Source organism: Danio rerio, chromosome 3 (genome assembly GCF_052040795.2).
Source record: "Danio rerio strain M-AB ecotype USA chromosome 3, GRCz13ab, whole genome shotgun sequence".
Taxonomy (NCBI): Eukaryota; Metazoa; Chordata; class Actinopteri; order Cypriniformes; family Danionidae; genus Danio; species Danio rerio.
The window spans coordinates 63,740,001-63,766,708 of NC_141023.1; the positions used below are offsets into that span (position 1 = coordinate 63,740,001).

General features: G+C 39.3%; 1 protein-coding gene across 5 annotated transcripts in view; it reads right to left on the bottom strand.

Annotated features, from left to right (window-relative positions):
- radil2a (Ras association and DIL domains 2a) overlaps positions 1-26,708 on the bottom strand; it is an 84,397-nt gene that overhangs the window by 39,253 nt on the left and 18,436 nt on the right. For 3 of the 5 annotated variants that reach the window (XR_015479418.1, XM_087242005.1, NM_001285388.3), the window contains 5 exon segments: positions 17,856-18,518; positions 14,393-14,430; positions 11,692-11,867; positions 11,000-11,112; positions 2,224-2,443 (listed from right to left, as the gene is read on the bottom strand). Coding sequence is in view for 2 of the 5 variants with exons in the window: in XM_087242005.1 (XP_087098131.1) it covers positions 2,224-2,443; positions 11,000-11,112; positions 11,692-11,867; positions 14,393-14,430; positions 17,856-18,518 (1,210 nt within the window). In the remaining 3 variants the exon portion in view is untranslated. 5 annotated transcript variants of the gene reach the window in all.

Consider the following 26,708-nt stretch of genomic DNA (forward strand, 5'->3'; position numbering starts at 1 on the left):
GCTTAAGTGTTAATAACTTGAAACAACACAATTCTTGTTTTTTTTGGCACAACTTAAATGTTTTATGTTCAATCCACTCAAATTTGTAAAAACGATTACATTAACTTCATCAATTTATGTTGTAAACAGCTGTATTTTTTACAGTGTAGGGTGTTCTGTCGATTACCAGTGTAAGTGGGGTTGTTATTAGAGTGTTATTAGGCTGTTCTTAGGGTATATGGTTGTTAGGTTGTTGTTTGTGCATGCTGTGTGGTTGTCAGGCTGTAACTAGTGTGCTCTGTGTGGTTGTTAGCTTAATAGGGTGGTTGCTAGGGTTTTCTGTGGTTATTAAGGTATTATGGTTAGTTGGAAGGTGGTTGTTGAGGTATGTTGAGTGATTGCTAGCATGTTGCTAGGCTCTTAATAGTGTGTTTGGTGTGGTTGCTAGGTGGTTTGAATATTCTGGGTGGTTCCTAGAATGTTATTAGGTTGTAACTAGGGTGTTCGGTGTGATTTGTAGGGTAATCAGGGCGATTGCAAGGGTGTTATGCGGTTATTATGGTATTGTGTGTAGTTGGTAGGTGGTTGTTGGGTATGTCTTGTGGTTGCTAGCATGTTGCTAGGCTGTTAATAGGGTGTTCGGTGTGATTTCCAGGGTAATCAGGGTGATCGCTAGGGTGTAAATCAAAAAATACTTTTCAAACTACTTATTTTAAATGAGTTTAAACAACACTATTCTTGTTTTTTGGCACAACTTAAATGTTTTATGTTGAATCCACTCAAATTTGTAAAAAACTATTACGTTAACTTCATCAATTTATGTTGTAAACAACTCTATTTTTTACAGTGTAGGGTGTTCTGTTGATTACCAGTGTAAGTAGGGTTGTTATTAGGCTGTTCTTAGGTTATATGGTTGTTAGGTTGTTGTTTATACATGCTGTGTGGTTGTCAGGCTGTAACTAGTGTGCTCTGTGTGGTTGTTAGCGTAATAGGGTGGTTGCTAGGGTGTTCCTTGGGTATTAAGGTATTATGGTTAGTTGGTAGGTGGTTGTTGAGGTAAGTTGAGTGATTGCTAGCATGTTGCTAGGCTCTTAATAGTGTGTTTGGTGTGGTTGCTAGGTGGTTAGAATATTCTGGGTGGTTCCTAGAATGTTATTAGGTTGTAACTAGGGTGTTCGGTGAGATTTGTAGGGTAATCAGGGTGATTGCTAGGGTGTTATGAGGTTATTATGGTATCGTGTGTAGTTGGTAGGTGGTTGTTGGGTATGTTTTGTGGTTGCTAGCATGTTGCTAGGCTGTTAATAGGGTGTTCGTGTGATTTCCAGGGAATTCAAATTGATCGCTAGGGTGTTAATCAAAAAATACTTTTTAAAGTACTTATTTCAAATGAGTTGAAACAACACTATTCTCGTTTTTTGGCACAACTTAAATATTTTATGTTTAATCCACACAAATTTGTAAAAAAAAAACCATTACGTTAACTTAATCAATTTATGTTGTAAACAACTGCATTTTTTACAGTGTAGGGTGTTCTGTCGATTACCAGTGTAAGTAGGGTTGTTATTAGGCTGTTCTTAGGGTATATGGTTGCTAGGTTGTTGTTTGGGCATGCTGTGTGGTTGTCAGGCTGTAACTAGTGTGCTCTGTGTGGTTGTTAGGGTAATAGGGTGGTTGCTAGGGTGTTCTGTGGTTATTAAGGTATTATGGTTAGTTGGTAGGTGGTTGTTGAGGTATGTTGAGTGATTGCTAGCATGTTGCTAGGCTCTTAATAGTGTGTTTGGTGTGGTTGCTAGGTGGTTAGAATATTCTGGGTGGTTCCTAGAATGTTATTAGGTTGTAACTATGGTGTTCGGTGTGATTTGTAGGGTAATCAGGGCGATTGCAAGGGTGTTATGCGGTTATTATGGTATTGTGTGTAGTTGGTAGGTGGTTTTGTGGTTGCTAGCATGTAGCTAGGCTGTTAATAGGGTGTTCGGTGTGATTTCCAGGGTAATCAGGGTGATGGCTAGGGTGTTAATCAAAAAATACTTTTCAAACTACTTATTTTAAATGAGTTATAACAACATTATTCTTGTTTTTTTGGGGACAACTTAAATGTTTTATGTTCAAAATTTGCAAAAATTATTGCATTAACTTAATTTGTGTTGTAAACAATTACGTTACAGTAAATTGTACAGTAAATAAAGTCTGATATTTGTGAGTTTTTTTTCATTGTGCACAATTAGTGTGTGGTGGAGTGCTGACCTCTCTCCATGAGTGTGTTGAAGAGCGAGGCGTTGGTGAAGAAGAACAGGTAGGTCAGCAGTTGAGACGTGATCTCTCGATGCACCTGGAAAGTGTTGAGCAGATGCAGAGCCTCCTTCAGGACATCCAGGATCTGACTGACTCCCGCAGGCATGCGCAGCTGACCGCTCTCGGAGAAAGGGTTACTGTCCAGCAGCCCCGACAACACTGCATACAGAATCTAATAGAGGGAAAAAAAGTACATTTACTCCATGTGTTTATCAATACCTTTACATGAGCATCTGCTTTAGACTCGTATCATATTTAACATAATATTTGACTAGATATTTTTCAAGATGCTAGTATCCAGATTAAACTGACATTTAAAGGCTTAACTAGGTTAATTAGGCAGGCACATAAGGGTAATTAGGAAAGTCACTGTACAGTGGTTTGTTCTGTAGACAATAGAAAACAAGTGTTGCTTAAGGGGGCTAATAATATTGACCTTAAAATGGTTTTAAAAAAAATTAAAAACTGCTTTTATTCAAGCCAAAATAAAACAAATAAGACTTTCTCCAGAAGAAAAAATATTATAGGAATTACTGTGAAAATTTCCTTGCTCTGTTAAACACCATTTGGGAAATATTTGACACCAAGTACAAAATAAATTAAATGGAGGGCGAATCATTTAGCAAATCCTGGAGTGTATACAATATAAGCCCATTATTTGTGTTTTCAGTACAGGGGACGTGGCTCTGAGTGCAGTTCCCTGATCGTGAGCCGACAGGAAGTACAGCACAGGCGACTTCCTCTCTGCGGAGAGATGTGTGTGCTGTGACTGGACTCTGCACAATGTCTCTGCCAGACTGCCCATTGTTACAGCCGTCCTGAGAGTCAGCCAGATAACAGCGCAGCAGCAGATGCATCTCACTTTTCCCACTGACCGCACCATTGCTGGCCCTCAGGAGCAGATAAGCACACACAAGGACAGACAGATAAACTGTGCCAGACGGAGACCAGCGGGAGTGTATTTATCACTAAAACTGATAGCACACTGAACCAAAAAAAATGAAATAAAGCACAACTTTGCCAGGAAGACTTTACCTTTTCAGCTCAATAATAAAAGTAATGATTGGTAGTTGGTAACACTTTACTTGAAGGGGTGTTTATAAGTCTGTCATTAAACCAACCTAAGTTAATTCAAATAACATACCCCTACATACATTTCTGAAGAGTGTCAAATACATCCCAGGAGCTACGTTTTTTTTTTTTTGCAGTTTTTGCGAATCCATCAGAGGCCGCTGTGTATGCTATTTTAGATCTCAAATTTCTCTCACGAGTGCCATTCATGCCTGCTGTTCTCCTGTAAATTCACCAGAGGCTGCTGTCAACTGAATGACTGACCGAACGACCGACCGACCAACCCTCCTACTTCCTTAAACCTAAGTGATAGTGTTTTTAAAAGCACAGATTAATCAGCGCCCACCCACTTCCCTAAACCGGCAGGCAGCTAGCTCTCTGCAACTCCCACATGGTCGTCTCTGAAGCTAAGCAGGGCGGCGCCCTGTCAGTACCTGGATGGGAGACCACATGGGAAAGCTAGGTTACTGCTGGAAGTGGTGTTGGTGAGGCCAGCAGGGGGCACTCAACCTGTGGTCTGTGTGGGTCCTAATGCCTCAGTATAGTGACGGGGACGCTATACTGCTCATTGAGCGTTGTCTTTCGGATGAGACAAGGTCCCAACTCTCTGTGGTCGTTAAAAATTCCAGGATGTCCTTCGAAAAAGAGTAGGGGTTTAACCCCAGCATCCTGGCCAAATCTGCCCACTGGCCTTGGTTTATCATGGCTTCCTAACTCTCCCCAAATCATGATTGGCATATCATCACAATATCATCTTTCACCTCTCCACCAATCAGCTGGTGTGTGGTGTGCGGCCTGGCGCAAAATGGCTGCTATGGCGTCATCCAGGTGGATTCTGCACACTGGTGGTAGATGAGGAGACCCCCCCCATTGTGTAAACGCTTTGAGTGCCCAGAAAAGCCCTATATAAATGTACGGAATTATTATTATTATTATTATTATTATTATTATTATTATAAACCCAACCTACAGTGTTTTCAAAAGCAATCTAGAAAAAGAAAAGCCCTCGCGGCAGCTTGATTTTTACCACGTTTTCAGATTTTACCACATTCTCACCCTGTTATTTCACTCATTCATTTTCCTTTAGGCTTAGCCCCTTTATTAATCCGGGGTCACCACAACGGAATGAATCGCCAACTTATGCACCATATGTTTTTACGCAGCGGATACCTTTGCAACTGCAACCCATCATTGGGAAACACCCATACACACTCATTCACACATACACTACGGACATATTAGCTTACCTAATTTACCTGTACCACATATCTTTGGACTTGTGGGGGATAACGGAGCATCCGGAGGAAACCCACCTCAACACTGGGAGATTATGCAAACTCCCCACAGAAATGCCAACTGACCCAGCCGAGGCTCGAACCAGCAACCTTCTTGCTGTGAGGCAACAGCACTACCTACTGCGCCACCGCACCCTGTTATTTACTTGTTTATTTTATTTTTTGGCTTCTGTTTTTGTTGAACCTACTCTCTAGAACCGGCAGACACGAACCCCGTCATTACAGTCAACTCTGCTCGGCTTCTCAAATCCTTTGATGTATGCGACAAGCCACTGGACAAACTGATAACAGCAGGAAAGCCGTCCATACAGAGGTAAGGGGTCAGCTGGTAAATGCAAAAAGGAGTGCCATCATACCACCCTATAGCGTTAATTTTAAAGATAAAATGCAGACATATGTTCCTCAGGCTACATAATTCGCAATCTCCAGAAATGTATATTGGGCTATGTTTGCAGAATGAGCCTATGTTGCATTAAACCACTAAAATTGTGACATGGCAAATTAATTGTTTATGACAACTTGACATAAACAAATACATCACAACTTGTTTTTGTTTTTTTCATGACAACTTGACATTATGGGCAAGGCAGTGGTGCAGTAGGTAGTGCTGTCGCCTCACAGCAAGGGGGTCGCTGGGTCGCTGGTTCGAACCTCGGCTCAGTTGGCGTTTCTGTGTGGAGTTTGCATGTTCTCCCTGCCTTCGCGTGGGTTTCCGCCGGGTGCTCCGGTTTTCCCCACAGTCCAAAGACATGCGGTACAGGTGAATTGGGTAGGCTAAATTGTCCATAGTGTATGAGTGTGTGTGTGTGAATGTGTGTGTGGATGTTTCCCAGAGATGGGTTGCGGCTGGAAGGGCATCCGCTGCATAAAAACTTGCTGCATAAGTTGGCGGTTCATTCCGATGTGGCGACCCTAGATTAATAACTAAGGGACTAAGCCGACAAGAAAATGAATGAATGAACTTGACATTACCAAGACAACAAAGCTAGTCATAAATCTGTCATAAACATGACAGTACACCAACAGATAATAGTGAACATTTGTCAACTCTGTTTTCATGATAAAACTTTGATTAAAAAGGCATGAAAATCTGACTACTTCATCGAGGGTCAGAGCTCTGCAGTTTAGCTCCAGCCTTAATTAAACACGCCTGATTAAACTAATTGAGTCCTTCAATCTTGTTTGCAACCTACAGGCAAATGTGTTGAAGAATGGCTGGAGCTAAACTCTGCAGGGCTACGGCACTCCAGGAATTCAGGAGTTCAACACCTCTGATCTAAGGTCAGTTTCCTGATGGAATTCACAGCACCAGTATAAACACTGAAGTGACGCGAGCAAACTATCAGTGACGTCATTCAAGCTCAACATTCACCAACATCAACAACAAGATGGAGGACGCCATGACCAGATCATCACCAGAGTGTTTAAAAAGCCAATAATCAACAAGTTTTCTGTCGGTTGTCAATCATTTTTTCAAGCAATAAGTGAAGAGCAAATGCACTGCAAATGAAACTACTGACTTTATCAGTCAACCTTGACATAATTTTGTGAGGTATAGCATCTTTATTTAGTAGGGGCTTTCGCATAAGGTAAATATGTGACCCTGGACCACCAAACCAATGTCAACTTGTCAATTTTCTTGTCAATCTTTATTTGTATAGCGCTTTTACAATGTAGATTGTGTCAAAGCAGCTTCACATAAATGGTCATAGTAACTGGATCAGGGTAGTTCAGTTTGTAGTGTTTAAGTTCAGTTTAGTTTAGCTCAGTTCAGTGTGGTTTGAAGTCATTATTGAGAGTCCAAACACTGAAGAGCAAATTCATCGATGCCTAGCTTTACAGATCCTGAATCATGCAAGCCAGAGGCGACAGCGGAGAGGGATAAAAAACTTCAGAGAGTGAAGAAAAAAACCTTGAGAGAAGCCAGACTCCCCTGGCCATGACCATTTTAATTTCTCCGCTGGCCAAAAGTCTTGTGCAGAGCTGCAGTCTCAGCAGTGGAGGCTGGAAGCTGGCCTCAGCGAAGACTCGTCTGTTCCTGGAGCGTCACTGGAGTCTCCTGCTCTCCACTCCCCCATGACCACCAGCGCAGCAGCAGCTCAGGATATATATTATATTATATATTAGGGGTGTCAAAATTAATTGTTTCTTCGGTGCACCACGATGCAGATGCAGACAATTCGGTATCGGTTCAGTAATAATCATAACCGGTTATTATGTACTGACGATGTACTGACGTCATTTATCTCCTATACGCTCTGTCGCGAGGCAGGTGAGTGCGAGTATTTACAACACTCAGCCAACTCAGGGCCGGCCCGTGGCATAGGCACCATTGGCAAATGCTAAGGGTGCTGTATATCCAGGGGGGCGCCATAAATGAGCGCTGTTAAGTTGGTTTTGTTTTCGATATTCCTGACACACATTCAGTTACAGACGGCAATAACTCAAAAACCTCTTACCCTAAAAAGATCTAAAGTGTGTTTCCTACAAAAAGACAAAGCTGGTTATGTTTCACAGCTGTCTTTCTTTTTTTTCGCTCGACTTTACGAGCACTGCTCCGTTTAAGCCCTCGCAATATGTGTTTAGCTGGGAGAGCTCGCGCTGAGAGGAGCTCTCAGTAAGGGACCGTCGGAAAAGTGCTTATTTTTTTCGTTTTTTTTTTGTTTTGTTTTTTTCTGCTCCGCTCAGCTCGAGCTCTCCCTGTTGCGAGGGCTTAAGTGTGTGTGTGTGTGTGTGTGCGTGCGTGCGTGTGTGCGTGTGTGTGTTTTTGTTGCTGTCTATGTTTGTGTAAGTTTGAATGAGAGACAGTGTGGTGCTGTGTGTCTGTGTGTTTATACAGACAGCATGTTATAGCCTCCCCCCTAAAATATAACACTGTATATGGAAAGCATCGTCAATGCACCGTGATGCACCGAGATATCGAATTGAACCGAATCGAAGGCATGATAATCGTAACCGAACTGAACCGTGAGACCAGTATAGGTTCACACCTCTATTATATATTATTATATATTATTTGAAAGCTGAATAAATGATCTTTTTCATTGATGTACACATTGATGTATAAGATAACATTTGGCCTTGATACAACTGCTTGATTTGCAAACTGAGGGTTCAAAAACTGAGAAAATTGTGTCGCTAAAATTTGCTCTTAGCAAGATCAATCAAAACTTGAGTTTTGATAAATTTACAGTAGGGAATTTACAGTAAAGTATCTTCATGTAACATGACGTTTACTACATTTTCTAATGATTCTAATAATTTTGACCCCTACAATTGTAACATTGCGATGTGACGCTGACAACAGAGTTCGGATCCAAATGCAGGGTTTTATTAACAGGATGGTCAGGCTAGCAATGGTCAACACAGGATTGTTTTTAATAGTATTTTTTTGTCAATGGCGGCTGCTATTTCCAACGTTGTTCAGAACATGTCATTATTTTTGTTCAACAAATGAAAGTAAAGTGTTTATACCCATTTGAATGTGAGTAAATGCTGAGGATAATTTAATTCTTGAATGAACTATCCCTTTAAAACACACACACACACACACACACACACACACACACACACACACACACACACACACACACACACACACACACACACACTGCCAGGATGTCATGACACAGTAGAAGTTAATGAAGCTGAATTAATTACAGCCGATGAGGTCACTCAGAAACCCAGAGCCAAAGGTCCCGCCCCCATGACTTATCATGCCTGATTGACACATTCCAGTCATGACATCACAACATTTACAATGTTGAATTACCTGAACACTACAGTAAACACACCATAATGAAGAAAACCAGCTGCAAACACGTGTCCTTCTGAACAGTTTTTAAAGGGATAGTTCACCCAAAATTTAAGATTTACTCATTGTTTACTCAAGTGGTACCATACTGTTATGCGTTTTCCTTCTTCAGTTGAACACATAAGAAGATATTTAGGAGAATGCTGAAAACCTGAACAGATTTTAAAGGGATAGTTCACTCAAAACTTGAAGAAACCTGTAACAATTGATTTCAATAGTATTGGTTTTCCCTAAGTCAACAAGTTTCCAGTTATATTCCTTCAAATTTTGAGTGAACTATCCCTTTAAAAACTTTTCAAGTTGTCAGCTTTCTTCCAAATATCTTATTTTGTTCTGAACTGAAGAATTAAACTCTACGGTTTGGAGAAAATAGTGAGTACATTTCATTTTTAGGTGAACTATCGCTTTAAATGTTCCATAAATGACCAACCAATCACCAAATCACAACTTCTGAATAGCTGTAAAGACTAAAGATTCATTTACTAATCTCCTGGAAAAGGTTCACTTCCTGATGGGCTTTATGACTGCTTTAAACCGGACGCTCCTTTCTCTTTCAGAGTTTTGTCCTGCTCAGGAAACAGACGAATGTCCGAAATGAGCACATCTGCTTCCCCATCAGGCGGAGGATGAGTAACTGAAGCCCTTTCCTGTTCTCCAGCGCTGCAGGGTCTGGAGCGTGAAGGACGTCAACTCTCCATTCCTCATTTATCCACTCAGTTAATCTGCAACCAATGCGTCACATATGTGGAATTTCTGGCCTTCTGGACTTCAAGGTCGCTTCATCACCTGGATTTTCCGCACTATTGAGCTGATCTAATGTTGTCAGTGTAATGGAGTTTTGTGATGTTTTTATTCTGTGTTTATTTAGTATGGACACTTTACACACAAATAAAATAAAATAAAATAAAATAAAATAAAATAAAATAAAATAAATAAATAAATAAATAAATAAATAAATAAAAAATTAAAAATTAAAAAAATAATAATAAATAAATAGAAATAAAATAAAATAAAATAAAATAAAATAAAATAAAATAAAATTAAACTAAATTAAATTAAATTAAATTAAATTAAATTAAATTAAATTAAATTAAATTAAATTAAATTAAATTAAATAAATGGGTATTTTAATAAATAATAGAAATAATTCTCATTATATTTTGGTCGCAGCTGTATCCCTTCTAGCAACAACCAAAATCCTATTCGCCCTAAGTTATGATTTTGTTTCATGTAAATATCGTTTCATGTAAATCTCATTTCCTTGAGATATTCCTTGGGCTCATAAAAGCATTAGAGAAATATTCCTCTTGTTTTCCATGTCGATGATAACAATGGAAATAACAGTTTCAGTCTGAGCGAACATTTTTTAAAAGATATTCATCAAGAACAACTGCACACAGATCCAGAATGAAAACAAATGCTGTAGATATCGTGTTCCTAAACATTCCTGCCTCATCCAGGAGAGGCTGGGATTTGCCATTAACTCGAGCCTTGAGAAAATACACTGTTAATGTGTTTGTTTTTGATTCCTCGGGAGGAGAAGACCAGCTATCCCGCTCACCCAAAGCTATGGCCGATCTCTGCGTCTGCTTCGCTGTTCTGACTTTACTTTGGCCTACAGACTGGAAGCACAAAGTCGTGTCCTGTTCGAAATCTTCAACATCCTTCTAGGGCTATGATGAGGTACACGTTTAATGAAATGCAAACACTGTATACTCATTAATTTTCCTTCAGCTTAGTGCCTTAATCATCAGGGGTCACCACAGAAGAATGAACCGCCAACTATTCCGGCATATGTTTTACACAGTGGATGCAACCCAGTACTGTGACACATTCATACACTCTCACGTTCACACACACTCATGCACTACAGCCAGTTTAGTTTATCCAATTCACTAATAGCACATGCGGGGAACCCAGAGCACCCAGCGAAAACCCATGCCAACATGGAGAGAACATGCAAACTCCACACAGATACGCCAACTGGCCTAGCCAGGACTCGAACCAGTGACCTTATTGCAGTGAGGTGGCAGTGCTAACCACTGAGCCACCGTACCACCCTACACTGTATATTCATTCATTCATTTTCTTGTCGGCTTAGTCCCTTTATTAATCATGGGTCGCCACAGCGGAAGGAACCGCCAACTTATCCAGCAAGTTTTTTTTTTTTACGCAGCGGATGCCCTTTCAGCTGCAACCCATCTCTGGGAAACATCTACACACACATTCACACACACACACACACACTCATACACTACGGACAATTTAGCCTACCCAATTCACCTGTACCGCATGTCTTTGGACTGTGGGGGAAACCAGAGCACCCGGACGAAACCCACGCGAACGCAAGGAGAAGATGCAAACTCCACACAGAAACGCCAACTGGCCTAGCCGGGAGTCGAATCAGTGACTTTATTGCAGTGAGGTGGCAGTGCTAACCATTGAGCCACCATGCCGCCCTACACTGTATATTAGGACTTAATAAATACTAAGTATATTACTTATTCCCAACAACAACAAAAAATGATGTATATGAGTGTGCACGTACTTTGGTAAGATAATAGACGCACTGCTGGAAGGTGAACATGATGACCTCCTCCAAGACGGTCATGGCCTCCTCACTGGCAGCACGAGTGCACTGGATCTGACCATCCAGCCATTCTAAGCAAAATGAGACATGATGTTATTGTATATTTATGAGAGAGACAAATAAGCATCAATCTACTCAAGTAGAGGCATTGTGTGTTCTGAAATCATCAACTGAAATAAATATATATGCAATAGCTTTAATAAACTCTAAATTTCTAATAACTGATTTGTTTTATCTTTGTCATGATGACAATACATAATATTTGACTAGATATTTTTCAAGACACTTCTATACAGCTTAATGTGACATTTAAAGGTTTAACTAGGATAATTAAGCAGGTTAGGGTAATTAGGCAAACCATTGTATAACGATGTTTTCTTCTGTAAACAATAAAAAAAATAAATTAAAATTAATTAAAATGGACATTAAAATGGTTTTTAAAAAATGAAAAACTCCTTTTATTGTAGCCGAAATAAAATAAATAAGACTTTTTCCAGAAGAAAAAATATTATAGGAAATACTGTGAAAAATTCCTGAATGTGTTAAACATCATTTGGGAAATATAAAAAAAAAAAGGAAAATTCACAGGAGGCCGAATTTTGACTTTAAATCTTCCTATTTTACCACATGTTTATATCCCACACTGTTACCTTTGTCCTGTTCCTGTCTGTCCTGCTGTCTCCATGTTAAGAGCAGAGGGACCTCATGTTGTATGAAGTGGAGCAGCTCAATGGAGTTGGACATCCACAGCACAAGGGGCTGCAGGCCTGGGATCAGTTCCTTCATGTTCAGCACAGGCTGCTCCGCTGTCCCATCAATGGAGTTACTGAGTATAAAGAGCACAGTGTGCAGTCAAAACACACACATACGTCAACCAAACATTCATCCATTCATTATCAAGCCAACCAATAAAATGACTAAATCATCTACCTTACTACGTTATATAGAAGTATGTCCAAACAAGCAAGCAACTATCAGCCTAACCAACTGAACTATCTAACAACCACTCATTTATTTATCTGTCTAACCAACACAAATCTTTCTAACCAGTTAGAAATAAGAACAAGAAACCACTTGAAAGAAGCATTTTAGGACACACACCATGTTTTCAGACATTTTTATATTAATTTGAGACGTACATACAATACAATGTTGTACTTTCAAAAGAGTTAAGAAACCAATATCTCATTCCCACTCCCAGAAACATGAACACATCTGTAATTTGGAGCAAATGTCATGTTCTGGAATATAAAGGTTTAAAATGATTTAGTTAAAAATGTGAAAATATTACAAAGAAATGTCTTGATTGATTGATTGATTGATTATTTGGTTAGTTGGTTAATAGATTAATTGATTGATTGATTAATTGGTTGATTGATTGGTTGAATGGTTGGTTGGTTGGTTGGTTGGTTGGTTGGTTGGTTGGTTGTTTGATTGATTGATTGATTGATTGATTGATTGATTGATTGATTGATTGATTGATTGATTGATTGATTGATTGATTGATTGATTGGTTGGTTGAAAGATTGATTGTTTTTTTGGTTGGTTGAATGATTAATTGATTAAATGTTTGGATGTTTGTTTAGTTGATTGATTGATTGGTTGGTTGAATGGTTGGTTGTTTGATTGATTGATTGATTGATTTTTTTGGTTGGTTGCTTGGTTAGTTGAATGATTAATTGATTGAATGTTTGGATGTTTGTTTAGTTGATTGATTGATTGATTGATTGATTGATTAATTGATTGATTGATTGCTTGGTTGAATGGTTGGTTGGTTGGTTGGTTGGTTGTTTGATTGATTGATTGATTGATTGATTGGTTGATTGATTGATTGAAAGATTGATTGTTTTTTTTGGTTGGTTGGTTGCTTGGTTGGTTGAATGATTAATTGATTAAATGTTTGGATGTTTGTTTAGTTGATTGATTGGTTGGTTGGTTGGTTGATTGGTTGGCTGTTTGATTGATTGATTGATTGATTGATTGATTGATTGGTTGGTTGATTGATTGATTGATTGATTGATTGATTGATTGATTGATTGATTGATTGATTGATTGATTGATTGATTGATTGATTGATTGATTGATTGAAAGATTGATTGGTTTTTTTGGTTGGTTGGTTGGTTGGTTGGTTGGTTGGTTGGTTGGTTGGTTGAATGAATAATTAATTGATTGAATGATTGGATGTTTGTTTAGTTAATTAATAGATTAATTGATTGATTTGAAACTCTATCGATCGATTTGATTGGTTGATTAAATAATGGATTAAATCAGCCAGAATATGTATTCAAACAACCAACCAACTTGACCATGCAAAATTCTATATATCTATGCTTGGATTATGTCAAACCAACACCATCTTTCTCTCAAAACATATGTATGTGACATCACAACCAACCAACCAACCAACCATCTTCCCCTATTACATATACACCCATTTATTGGTCTGCAAAACCAAAATCACCCCATCTGTTCATTCACAGGGTTGCCCAACCAACCAAACCAACCAAACAACCACCCAGCTAGCCAAACAGGTAAATAAAGAAGAATAGCTAAATTAAAACGCATGCAAAACCCTTGTTTTTCATTTTGACAGAAAACAATGCCAAATTAATGACACTGAATATAATTTTTCACATTTTCCTTCAGTTTTTACCACTAATCTGTTCACCTTTATATCTTATACCTGTCTACAAACTAACCAACCATCTTCTGATCTATATACATCTGTCTATTGATCTGTGCATCCAAAATCTGTCTGTCCATCCAGTTGCAAACCAACCCCAATCCACTCTCGCTGTCCATTTATGGTTTAGTCCATCCAATCAACCAACCTAGAACTAACTTAAGCAGAAGAAAATCTGGATTCATCTTGACGTCAGTGAGCTTTACGAGCTTCTATATATAAATACACTGGTGTTTCATTTTTACACTATAAATAGCCTGAAGAGCAGTGACCCAAATCAAAGATCAAATGGCACTGAGGGTAATTTTCTCCTTTAAGTTTTTTCCATTTAACCACTAAAGTGTTCACCTCACCGCAGTGTTTGGACTGAAAACCAGGATGTGGACTGAGCAGAAAATACCAGCTGAAAATGTCAGCTGTCTGCCTAGTCAAATCTGCAATTTAGACTGGAGACAATCAGAGCCTGAACCGCTATAGCGCTGCTGTCTGTGTGCAGACAGATTTACTGCAGGCCACTTCAACAGTAATGACATGCTCAAGTGGCCCACAAAACAAAAGTGAATTGAACAAACACGGCACCATGGCTGATAATGAGCTTGTCGTTCTTACAGTCCCCTGCTCTTATTTCAGAGAGAAGAATAGTAGCTGGAAGAAATAAGCTCTCTCACGTGTCTGGATGCAGAGCTGCAAGTTCCTTTGTTCGTTCCTGTAGATGAGAAGAAAAAAAACACGTCTTAGAAGAACAGATCTGTTAAAATGAGCAACAACTCTTAACTTCCCATGACTACAATGTCTTAGCTGGGTCATGTAAAGCAGGACGTGTTAGTGTGCTCAATAACAAACATAGGATCCAATGTCTACTTATTTAAGGTACTTCTTTCTTAGAGGATTATGTCTCAGTGACCAGCTCCCTAAGAGAGTTATATTGACATATGATACACATATAATACACTCAAGCACATACTTGATTAGGTTCATTTGCTCAACTGTTTATTATAATGGAAAAAATATTAAATAATCCAAAAACAGAGCCAAGTTAATCTGCTGAAGTTCAAGCCGAGCAGCAGAATAATGACGAAATGTGATTTAATCAGCTCAGGCTCGTTGAAAATACATGCCTCATTTTTGTGAAACATAAAATATGTTTAGTTGCACATTTTAGATGACAAATCCATTAGAGGGCGCTGTCTATATTTTTATGACTTAGAAATACGTTACTTAGGGTATGTTTTACTGTATGTTATAGATACATGTCCTTCTTGTACATGCACATGACAAGGTGATGCTTGTCATACAGGCCACCTTGCACACCACTGACCTAAACCTATCCCTAAACCCAACCAATAGTGTTTTTACAAGAAGACATAAGTTAAACTACACTCTGACCATGTACTTTACCTTGATTTTTAAGGGTGTCACGATCCTCTAAATCCTCGATTCGATTACATTTTCGATTCTAAAGTCACGATTCGATTAGATTTTCGATTATGAATAATAAATTAATTAATGACAAATTAATTATTTGTAGCCTACCGTTTAAACTACCTGACCTGCATGCTCTTTGTTTTACCCATAAACAAATCATACAGTAAATGAATAAAGGCAAGATACACACATAATAACCACCTGTCAATCACTTTTTCTGCGTGACTCGTGAATAGGCAGTGTTCTGTGTCGTTATAATGGCGTCTGTAAAAAAGACGCACAACCAACAGGAACCAGCCAACAGTATCTGAGGTGTTCGCTTTAATGAGGAGGATCACGATGCCGGTGTTGTCTATCGGACGAACCGTACGTAATACGTACATAGCAGAGCTTGCAAAACTGTGTTTTTGTCGACAACACGAACGTTGTCAACATAACTCACTGGAAATCCAAAATGCTTACACACCGGCGACTTCATTGAAAGAGGAGAGGGTTTAAGTTTAAGTAAACTTCTGCAGTTTAACAAGCACTTCAACAAGCCTGTTTTTTTCCCGCTTGGCAAAAGAAGTAAAGAAGTACAGTATGTTGTAAAGAACCAACTTGCAATATGTAAAGAGGTAGCTAGCACATGTTACTATGAGCTATTAGTTATGCCTATGTCATATATCACAATACTTTCTCTTTCTTTCCGGGCAGATATAACATGTCTTAACTGACAAATATAACACATTTTTACCCATTCTATCAAATATTGCACTACAAAGGGCAACCCTAGTTTAAATGGTCTATAAATTAGCAAAGACCACTTAATATGTGTGACAATAAATAGATTACTGTGGGTTAAAGCACTTCATGTTGGGTGGTTCTTTTCCTTTGAGTCGTGCATTTAAAATCCTTTTATTATCACTAATATAGTGCATGATCCCATCATGGAACTAAAGATGAATGTCCAAAACTACCTATTCTGTTTAGTTTGTAATAGTTCTCAATGTTTACTAGTGGCTTATTACCTGTCTATTACTAAATTATTAACTATTTATTATTACTTATAAAGAAGAAATTCTTCATGATCTTATTCTGCATTGTTAATCCAACCCAATACCTAAACCCAACTACTACTTAAATAACTGTTATTACACGACTGTCTGGATCACTCGATTCTAATTGGTCCATTGCAACATTCCAATTGATGTTATACCATGATAACAACCGTTGAATAGCATAGGCTCCTCCAGGTATTTCAGATCATCTTGACCATCAGTGAACATCTTCACATCTCTGTAGTTGCATTCATCTGCATTCATATTTATCTGGTTATGACACTATTTTTGACTCTTTGGCGTCATCTTACGACTGAACAAAATTTGTAGGTTAGTGTATGCTCCATTCAGCTGGTTTTATTTAAGTCATCCTTGCATGTTGCAACTGTTTGGTGCCATCTTGTGACTGAATACTACATAGGTTAGTGTATGCTCCATCAGGCACATTCAGCTGTTTTAATTTCTGTTAGCTTTGTGTTTAATTAAAGATTGCTAAAGATGAAGAGAAAAACAATTACTGTTCAGAACAGTGTTTTTGTGTTCTGTTATGTAAATAGCAGGATAAAGTACATCCAGGTGGCTGTTTTGACAGAATTAATTAATTCACACTTCAGTCGGGTTGCCAATAAGCCTGTTAGGCGTTATTCATTGATAACAACCTCCTGGATGTACTTTATCCCTTACTTAGTAAGCAAAAATTGAGTTTATTGAAGCAATCCATTAGTTTACCCTAGTATAACGAATGATCACCTCATGGAACTAAAGATGATTGACTAAAACTACCTATTCTGTTTAGTTTGTAACAATTTCAATGTTTGCTAGTGGCTTATTACCTGCCTATTATTAAGATATTAACTGTTTATTAGTACTTATAAAGTACAAATTCTGCATGATCTTATTCTGCATTGCTAATTCTAACCAATACCTAAACCCAACTACTACTCAAATAACTAGTATTACGCAGCTGTTTGGATTACTCGATTCTAATTAGTCAATCGAAACATTCCAATGTATGTTATTTCCAGATAACAACCGCTGAATAAGACAGGCTCCTCCGGGTACTTCAAATCATCTTGACCTTCAGTGAACACCTTCACATGTCTATAGTTACATCTGCATTCATATTTAACTGCCTATGACGCTATGTTTGACTCTTTGGCGCCACCTTGTGACTGAACAAAATACGTAGGTTAGTGGATGCTCCATTCAGCTGGTTTTATTTATGTAATCTTTGCATGTTTGGACTGTTTGGTGCCATCTTGTAACTGAATAATACATAGGTTAGTGTATGCTCCATCAAGTACATTCAGCTGTTTTCATTTCTGTCAGCTTTGTGTTTAATTAAAGATTTCTAAATATTAATAACAAATGATTACTGTTCGGAACAGTGTTTTGTGTCTAATTGTTATGTGATAAGCAGGATAAAGTACCTCCAGGTGGTTGTTTTCACATAATTAATCCATTCACACTTCAGCATGGCTGTCGATAAGCCTGTTAGGTGTTATTCATTGATAACAACCTCCTGGATGTACTTTATCCCTTACTTAGTAAGCAGAAATTGAGTTTGTTGAAGCAAAAGTCATAGTCATGGTTTATTAAAAGCAGCTTGAACCAACATTATGACTTCTGTTAGTGGCACTGGTTGTGTGTGTTTTTGTAGACTCACCCACATGTCGAGCTGAATGTGATTGGCAATGGAGAGCAGCAGTCTCCGCAGATGGAGCAGCTCAAAGTCAGTGGCAGATTGTTGGATGCACAGACACAGCAGAAAGGCTGCGGTCAGTTTGGGATCTTCTCCTCCTGCATCCACCATACTGACGATCTTCTCCAACACCCGATCCTCCTGCTCCATTTGATAGGACAGCGAAACCACCCTACCATCAGAATCCCTCCAGCGAGCGGCCATTTTTTGAGTCCTCCTCCTCCTTACTGACGTCCCACACAGTTTACAGGGAGACGTCGTGGCTGGGGGACACAATGTAGCCATCCAGGACGGAGTCTGAAAGGCTCCCGTGGCCGTCGGGTCTTTGAACATGAAGAGATAGTGCTGACCGAGGCCTATCAGGTCGCCTGGACACAACTCGATTTCGTCCTGGAGCGGGACGCCGTTGTGCGTAACGTGTGCACTGTGCAGGGGTCTGAGTTTGGTTTGCATCTTAGTTTGGTCAGCGGTGGCATCCTGTCGCTGAACGCAGCAGTGCTGAGGTGAAACATCAGGAGCGAAGAGTAAAATGTCCACCTTTAGTGACTCCTGGTTCACTCCGGTGGAGGATTCAGAGGAGCTGCCGAACACACACGTGTTCCCGCTCATCAGATAGATCAGAAAATCCTGATAAGAGATGAACAGAAGAGACAGGGGATTTCATCATGCAAATAACATAACAGTATGTGACAGTAGTAGTATAATGAGTACATTGAGCTGTAGACCTGTAATGAGTACATTGTTTCAATCCTCATGTTCGTAACACAGTTTCATCTTAAAAATGCAACCCAAGCTCATTCTGAAAACGTAGTCCCGTTTCTGGAGACAGCGGAATACGTCCTGGGAGGTACGTATGGCCGCGTTTATTTTTTTCAAGCGAACGCTGCGGGGCGGTGTGACGCCGTTCCCTTTCGTGCTTGCCGGCCGATCGCTTACCTCTTTGTGGAGGGCTTTCCCGCTGCAACCCGTTTGTCCACTCAGCTCATCGTGTACGTCGGCAGGCTGGAGATGCAGAGAGTAGTCGACCACGGCGACCGGTTTCAAATCCGGGGAAGAGCGGTTTCAGCAATCAGGTAAGACAAAAACAGAATCTCAAAAATTAAGTGAACGAGTTTCGTAACAGGGTGAGAACGTGGTGAAATCCGAAAACGCGGTAGAAAAAAAATCAGGGCTTTTCTTTTTTTGGACGGCTTTTGTAAACTGTTGCTCGGGTTGAGGGAAGCAAGCGGGCGGGCGGGTCAATCGGTTAGATTGGTTGGGTTCAAGGAAGGAGGAGGGCGGGTCGGCCGATTGGCCGGTCGCGCAGTCAATCGTCCGGTCAGTCGGACAGCGGCCTCTGGCGGGTTCACGCGAGAACAGCGCGGGCGCGAACCGCACTCGCGAGAGGCATCTGAGACGCGAAAAAGCGCACAACAGCGGCCTCTCGCGGATTTGCGAAAACAAAAACTGCAGCCGTACGTACCCGCCGGGACGTATTCTGCGGTCTCCAGAAACGTCCACGAGACTACGTTTCCACAATGAGCCCGGGTTGTAAAAATGTTGCCAAACTTTGACACATGCTACTTTTTTTCTGTTGCTAAATAGTGAGTCAACATTTTTTGACTTATTAGCGAATTCACAATTGTAATCCGCAGTTGGTCAGAACATCAAATACCACCCAAAATATTAATAACACTCAAAATCAAATTCACGTTATTTACTACTGGCTTATTGCCTGCTTATTATTAAGATTTTAATGACATATTCGTAAAAAAAAAAAAAAAAAAAAAAAGAATATGTCATTTAAATCTTAATAATAAGCAGGTAATCCAAAAATTCAGTCAGTCAGTCAGTCAGTCAGTCAGTTAGTCAGTCAGTCAACAGCGACCTTTAGTGGATTTATGTGAGAACAGCATGTGCGTATGGCACTCGCAAGAGAAATTTGAGATCTCAAAGAGCGTACACAGCGGCCTCTGGTGGATTAGCGAAAACAAAAACTGCAATAACAAAAAAATGTAGCTCCTGGGACGTATTTGGCGCTCTCCAGAAATGTATATGGGGGTACATTTTCAGAATGAGCCTGGGTTGGACTTTTAGGACCATTTTATAAAATTAAGAAACAATTCTAGCTTAAAATCCTACATTTGTTGTGTTAAGAGCATTGAAACGTGCTTCATCTGATGTCTGAAGAGTGTGTGTTGACAGCCAGCTGTAGGGAACAGGAGGAGGTATAAGCAAAACCTTGTGTAAATTCTTCATCTGCTTACAGTGTGGTGTCAAAACAGCCTGCAGTGTTAATGGCCTGATCCACTTAGTGCTGCTAAAGCTGATGATTCTCCTGATGTGGACGAGAGTCTCTGCGCACCACGAGCGGTGACTGACACTTATCCACACTTAATCCCCTCAGCACCTGCTTCACTCTCATTCAACCCACCATTAACTGTTCAGCTCCAACAAGATGTGGAGAATTTAAAATGCTGTAGCATTTTCACATTTCCGGGTTTCTCAATAGAGGAAGTCGTCATAGTTGGGTAAACTAGGAGCAAAGTGAATGAGAGAGTACGACAGATCTTTTTATTGTTATTTTTCGAAAATTCTCCTTGAGTTAGACAGCTGACTTGATCCATTTTTGAATCCATTCAGCCTTTCTTGTTCTGGTGGAGTCACTATTAGCTTAGCATAATGAATTGAATCAGATTAGACCATTAGCGTTTCGCTAAAAGCAAAAATAGATAAGAGTTTTAATTATTTTTCTATTTAAATTCAAGACACATTGTGTAATAAAAGCAATGTAAAATTGGAAAATGACTCTTTTACTGGGCAAATATTAATATACACTCAAAAGTTTGAAAAGATCACAATTTTTTCAACTTGAGCGTTTTGCATGATTGCTCAATTTGTACCGTGTTATTTGATCGAATCACATCATTCACACTCACTCGCTTGGCGTTTCATTCATGTCTGTTGTGAATGTAATAATAATATTAATAGACATTAACCTCTGTGGTGACGCGGTGGCGCAGTGGGTATTGCTGTCGCCTCACAGCAAGAAGGTCGCTGGTTCGAGTCTCGGCAGGGTCAGTTGGCATTTCTGTGTGGAGTTTGCATGTTCTCCCCGCGTTTGCGTTAGTTTCCTCCGGGTGCTCCGGTTTCCCCCACAGTCCAAAGACATGTGGTAGGTGAATTTGGTAAGGTAAAACTGTCCGTAATGTATGTGTGTGAATGAGATGGGTTGCAGCTGGAAGGGCATCTGCTGTGTAAAACATGTGCTGGATAAGTTGGCGGTCCATTCCACTGTGGCGACCCCAGATTAATAAAGGGACTAAGCCGAAAAGAAAATGAATGAGTGAATGAATGAACCGTTGTCGCTGTAATGTGAGTGCGGGAGAATAGGTTACTTTTAACGGGTGTCTTGAAATCACATTCAACGGTTTACCTCTAGGAGACTTGTAAAATGAGGGGGCCAATAATATTGACCTTTTTTTATGTAAAAACTGCATTTATTTCAGCCAAAATAAAACAAATGAGACATCTTCTCCAGAAGAATACTGTGGAAAAAAAGCCTTGCTCTTTTAAAAATCACTTATCAAATATTTGGAAGACTAAAACAATTCACAGGACTGCTGATAATATTGCCTTCAACTGTACATAACTGAGTCATCATTGAACTCAGTGTTGATTCAGTTCAATTCAATGTCAGCGTAAAGTTAATTAGTTATGAAATTAGATCATTTTTATATCTAAGCTGCTCTACAGAAGACAACAGTGTCATTATTCTGTGTTAATTCAGTGTCAATGCTGCAACACTGATCAATTACGAAACAAGCAAACCAAAGAAACTACGCCAGTTAATCAGTTATTTCCAATGTTTTACTTATCAATCGTTTCTTGTGGAAATTAACTCTGATGTGGATAATAAAGTGGATCAAATGAGTTCGCTTTCAAGGCCGGTGTCCTGACATTTTATCCTACCCCTCAGATTATGCAACCAACACTGTATTTAAATGGTTCTGAGGTTGGGGCTAAGGATTAGGGCAACATTACAGCTTCATATCACACTACTCCACATTAAAATTTACACTGATAGCAAAATGTGATGGCTAGCATATTGCATCATACTTTTTGAATGGGAGGTAGGACATTCTGACAAGGTAGGACAAATCGACAGAACAACGGGAGCAGTTTAAATGTCAAGAGTTTTGCCTCGTCGATTATTCTCCAGTATCAATGTAACTTATTGTATTTTAGAGCTGCACAATATACTGCTTCAGCATTGTTATTTCAATGTGTGCATCTTTAATAGTGTCACGATCACCAGCAATCCAAACCCCATAGATTGCTGGAAAACAATCGCTAACAGACTATTTCATGGACTACATCTCCATACATGCACTCCGCTCACACACACATGTTCCTGATCCTGACTGATTGCACACACACCGCCGGAGGATTGTCAACGACTGAATTCACACACTATTTAAGCTGCACACACAGACACCTCGGGACTGAGTCTTGCCATATTGTAATGTTTTCATGTCTGAGTATTTGCCTGTCAAGCCTTCCCTGTTCCAAGCCTCGCCTTTGTTCTTCCGTGTATTGATCCTTAGCCGCATAGCCTGACCCCTTTGCCTGCTTGACTACGATTTTGGATAACCCTTATTGTACTGCTATGCAGTGGCGCAACAAGGGGGTATGCAGTATATGCGGCGCATAGGGGCGCCACACATGGGGGGGGGGCGCTGTTGTGCCAAAACTATTTTTAAAATTAATCCGTATTAAAAGTTTCAAATAATAAAAATAAATAAATATGTTTTGTTAAAAAACATTATTTTGGATTTTAAACGAATATAATATTGTTATTGTTTAATTCAAAATCATTTAACACAATAACATGCAGTCCCACAGCCGAAAGTGTTCATGTAGATGTAACTGTTTAGATTTGTTTTTATTTTTATCAAAATAAACTGTCAAATCATACATAATGTCAAAAGTTATAAGATTAATCTGAAAATTTGTCTTCATTTATTATTAATTAATTAATATAAAATAAGAGGGATCACACAAAATTTGAACCCGCATACCCCTCAGTAAATGTGTAGTTGCGCCCCTGCTGCTATGATCTCTACCTGTATGACAATTTTGCTAAATAAATGCTGCATTTGGATCAGCTATTACGGTGTTCATCATAGTCAATCCGCAACCATTACAAGTAGTCACATTACAATAAATGTAATGTATCTGGATTATATTCGATTAGGAGCCAAAGTTCAAAACATATTTATTACACATAACTTAATTTGTAAACTAATTAGACTAGTTTTCTTTGCATATGTGGATTTCTTTGGTTGTTACCAAAATCTGGGGAAAATTTCAAGTCAACGTCACCTTTAGAAATAAGCTTTCTGCGGAAAATGGAGGCGCATTGAATATTTTCCATGCTGTGCATCAATATAACGATGCTACGAAAATCAATTCCATATCAGATCAAATTTACAACGTTGATTTTATTTAAATGAACGTTTCCTCAAGTTCCTCCAACTATACAAGAGATAAGACACTACAGGAGAGATAAGACGCTACTGAAAAAACACAAACTGTTCCGGCTGGAATGCAGGACTAAAAGGACAAAGGACAGAGAAGTGAATGAGGAACGGTGCTGCGTGGCAGAATGAGCTGTGTTTCTGACCCGCAGCTTCAGTAAACAATACTGATTATTGCCTACAGTAAAGAGCTCGCAACTCTGCAATTATTATAACTGCTGATTATAGTTCAGCGCTTCGGGGAGACAATGCTTTATATAATTACTGCTATAAACCACTGGCATGCTGATTCCTCTCTCGCATGCATTGAGAAGCGTTGAGAAACAAAATCCAAAAGTTTGTCTTTGCAATCTTTAATTAGAGTAAAATGAATAAAATGATATCTCTGTATTTGTAGCTGGGCATGTTGACCAATTCGTAAATGATATCTGACTCTGTTCTAGTATTTAAACATATTCATTCATTCGTTTTCCTTCAGCTTAGTCCCATGTTCATAGAAAGAGCAGCCAGAAAAGGGAAATTGATGGATTTTTACCAAATATTGGCATCATTGACACATAACAATGTACAGCACCCATAACTGTCAGTGTGTTTGTGTGCTCTTTATCCAGTTTTTATTCTAATTTGCAGTTAAGTGGAAGAATTAAATACATTGAAATGCAAATCAAAGTGTAAATAGCAGAAGTGAACAAACTGATTTTCCCAAATAGTAAATATTAATTAGACACCAAATATAAAAGCAGACACTAACCCGCTATAACATCATCACCAATGATTAAACCTCCAAAAGACAGACGAAAACAGAGGGGAGCTTGAACTCGGTGGATTTCAGACAAGTGCTTGATTGTTATGCATGATGTATTTCTTTGGATGGTGGGAGGAAACCTGAGAACCGGGGGAAAACCCACGCGGACATGAGGAGAATATACAAACTTCTCACACAACCAAGCCGGTAGACAGTGTTCTTGCTGTGGGGCTCACAGTGCTATCCACTGGGCCGCCGTGCCGCCTGATCGTAGGAGAAGTAGGAGAATTAGGGAGGAAGGGGGGTTTCTTCCAAACAAAGATAATGTGGACTGAAAACTGTGGCTATTTATAGTACCTTAGGGCACGTGATCCTCTCGAAATTAGCACTTAAGGAGAATGAATGGAAAATGTATTCACAAATCTTAAAAATGGCTTCCAGAGCAAATGCTATTAAAGGGTCACGAAACACCAAAACACATGTTTTGAGCTGTTGACAGTCGTATATGTGTCCCACACTGCTAAAAACACTATTAAGACACCTATATTTCACTAAAAAGTGTAAATTGGTTGTTTTTGCGTTATTTCAAGCAAATTCGTACTTCCGGTTTGAAAAGAATTTTTGAAGCTGCGTCACGGTCATGACATAATAGCGTGTATTCCAGCGTGCAGACTGGACGCCTGTGCCAGAGTGTGTCTTATTACGTCTTACAGTGTGATGCATTAATGCATGAGTAAGGCTTGGTTCAAACCAATCAGCGCGCTCTATTGTGCAACTTCATTAATATTCATTACTGTCACAGTGTTTAGACGACAGAGACGCCACATTGTGTTGGCAAAACAAAGCGTGAAGTGTTGCTTTTATAGTTTGCTGCAGTTAAGTTTTGTTTTCTTTTTCTCTCTGTGAGAGCGCAGCTGGAGTCACGTGTGGGTTAACAGAGTACACGACGCTCGACAACAATAACTTACGTGTCTACGGAGGATTATTGTTTACCTGAGAGCTGTTCACATCTGCAAACGCTGAGATCCGCATTCGCTTGTAGTCTTCTCTTCATAAAGACGCGGCTCTAGTTGCTGGTGATTGTCCTGTCTCAACAGATTTGGTAAGTGAGCGACCAGTGCTCTTTGTTTATTCAGTTTGTTCGTATCGAACTTAGTTAACTATTGCACCGTAACATGTTAGGACCACAACCAAACTTTAACCTCGTGTAGGGTTTTCACCGCATTTAGTGACCGGAATAACACACGCGGCTTTCTGACTCTACCTGCCGTGTGCATCTAAGTTTCCGGGAAATGCTGAGGTTTTTTTTCTCTCATTCGCCGTGCGGTATCAAACATTGCATGAAAAATACACGCTTAGAGCAGTTCCTCGAATCAAATATCTCGTTTGTTGCGAGGGGCATGAATGAATTCCCTGAATGAAAGAGCCAAACTGCAGTTAAAGTCCACCATTTAATAATTTGGCAAATAATTCGACTACAGATGTCCATGTAGGTTAAACACCATCACTTTCTACTGTGTGTGTGTGTTTTGACTCTGAAACTTGCTCGTGCCCAAATAGACACTCCCACACCATCCCACTTTTCTTCCTCCGACACTCCCCCCTAAACAGAGCTGGACACGCCCACTTTTCTGACTTTTTCCAAAGTAGAGGTGTGAAAACACCCTGCTGAAACGAGGGGGTTTCATGGCCCTTTAAAGACACAAACCATCCAATTCTAATAATCAAAACCAGTATATTTAAATGGTTTCTAATATTATCTGGGACATGTTTTATGTTTTTAGTATAGTTACACCAGAGAGCAAAACATATATAGAGTATAGAGACCAGTATTTGTTTCCATTAAAACCAACACCATTTTCATTATACTCATTACCAAACTATTATAAACTCTATGATCAATTGTAAATATGCCACTGGAAGTGATTTGTGAATGGTGTTTCACGTATCTTTAAATATGGCTGTTTATTTCCACGTCCACACTCAAGCACTCGGGTCTTCCAGGGTTGTGTGTACACGCAAAAACTCACACACCCTTAACAGTGCACACTCAGCAGAACTCACTATGAGGAACAGCAGAGCAGCACATTTCCTGACTGAAAACACGCTTGGCATGACACACATTTGTGAGCTGAAGAATTTTACACACACGCACAGTCGCGCACACATGAAAATCCAACCCAGTGTCGGGTCAAATATGGAAAAACCCAACTGCTGGATTTAAAAGTGTCATTTAAGTTTAATTGGGGGAAAAAAGAGTAATCCAACTATTAATTTTGTCTGTATTTGACTCAACATTGGGTTTGAGACAACCCAGCATTTTTAAAGTGTACATATCAGATGTACACTCTGATAAAACTTGGGTCAAATTTGGACAAACTCAAGAGTTGGGTTAAAAAAAAAAGTATTTAATAAAATGGAATTAAAAACAAACAAAAATACATTGGGTCTTTCAATATTTCACCCAACACTGGGTTAATACAACACATTTTTATCAGAGTGCATGATAGATTGATGATTAAAAAATAAATAATTCTGATATTATCATTAATT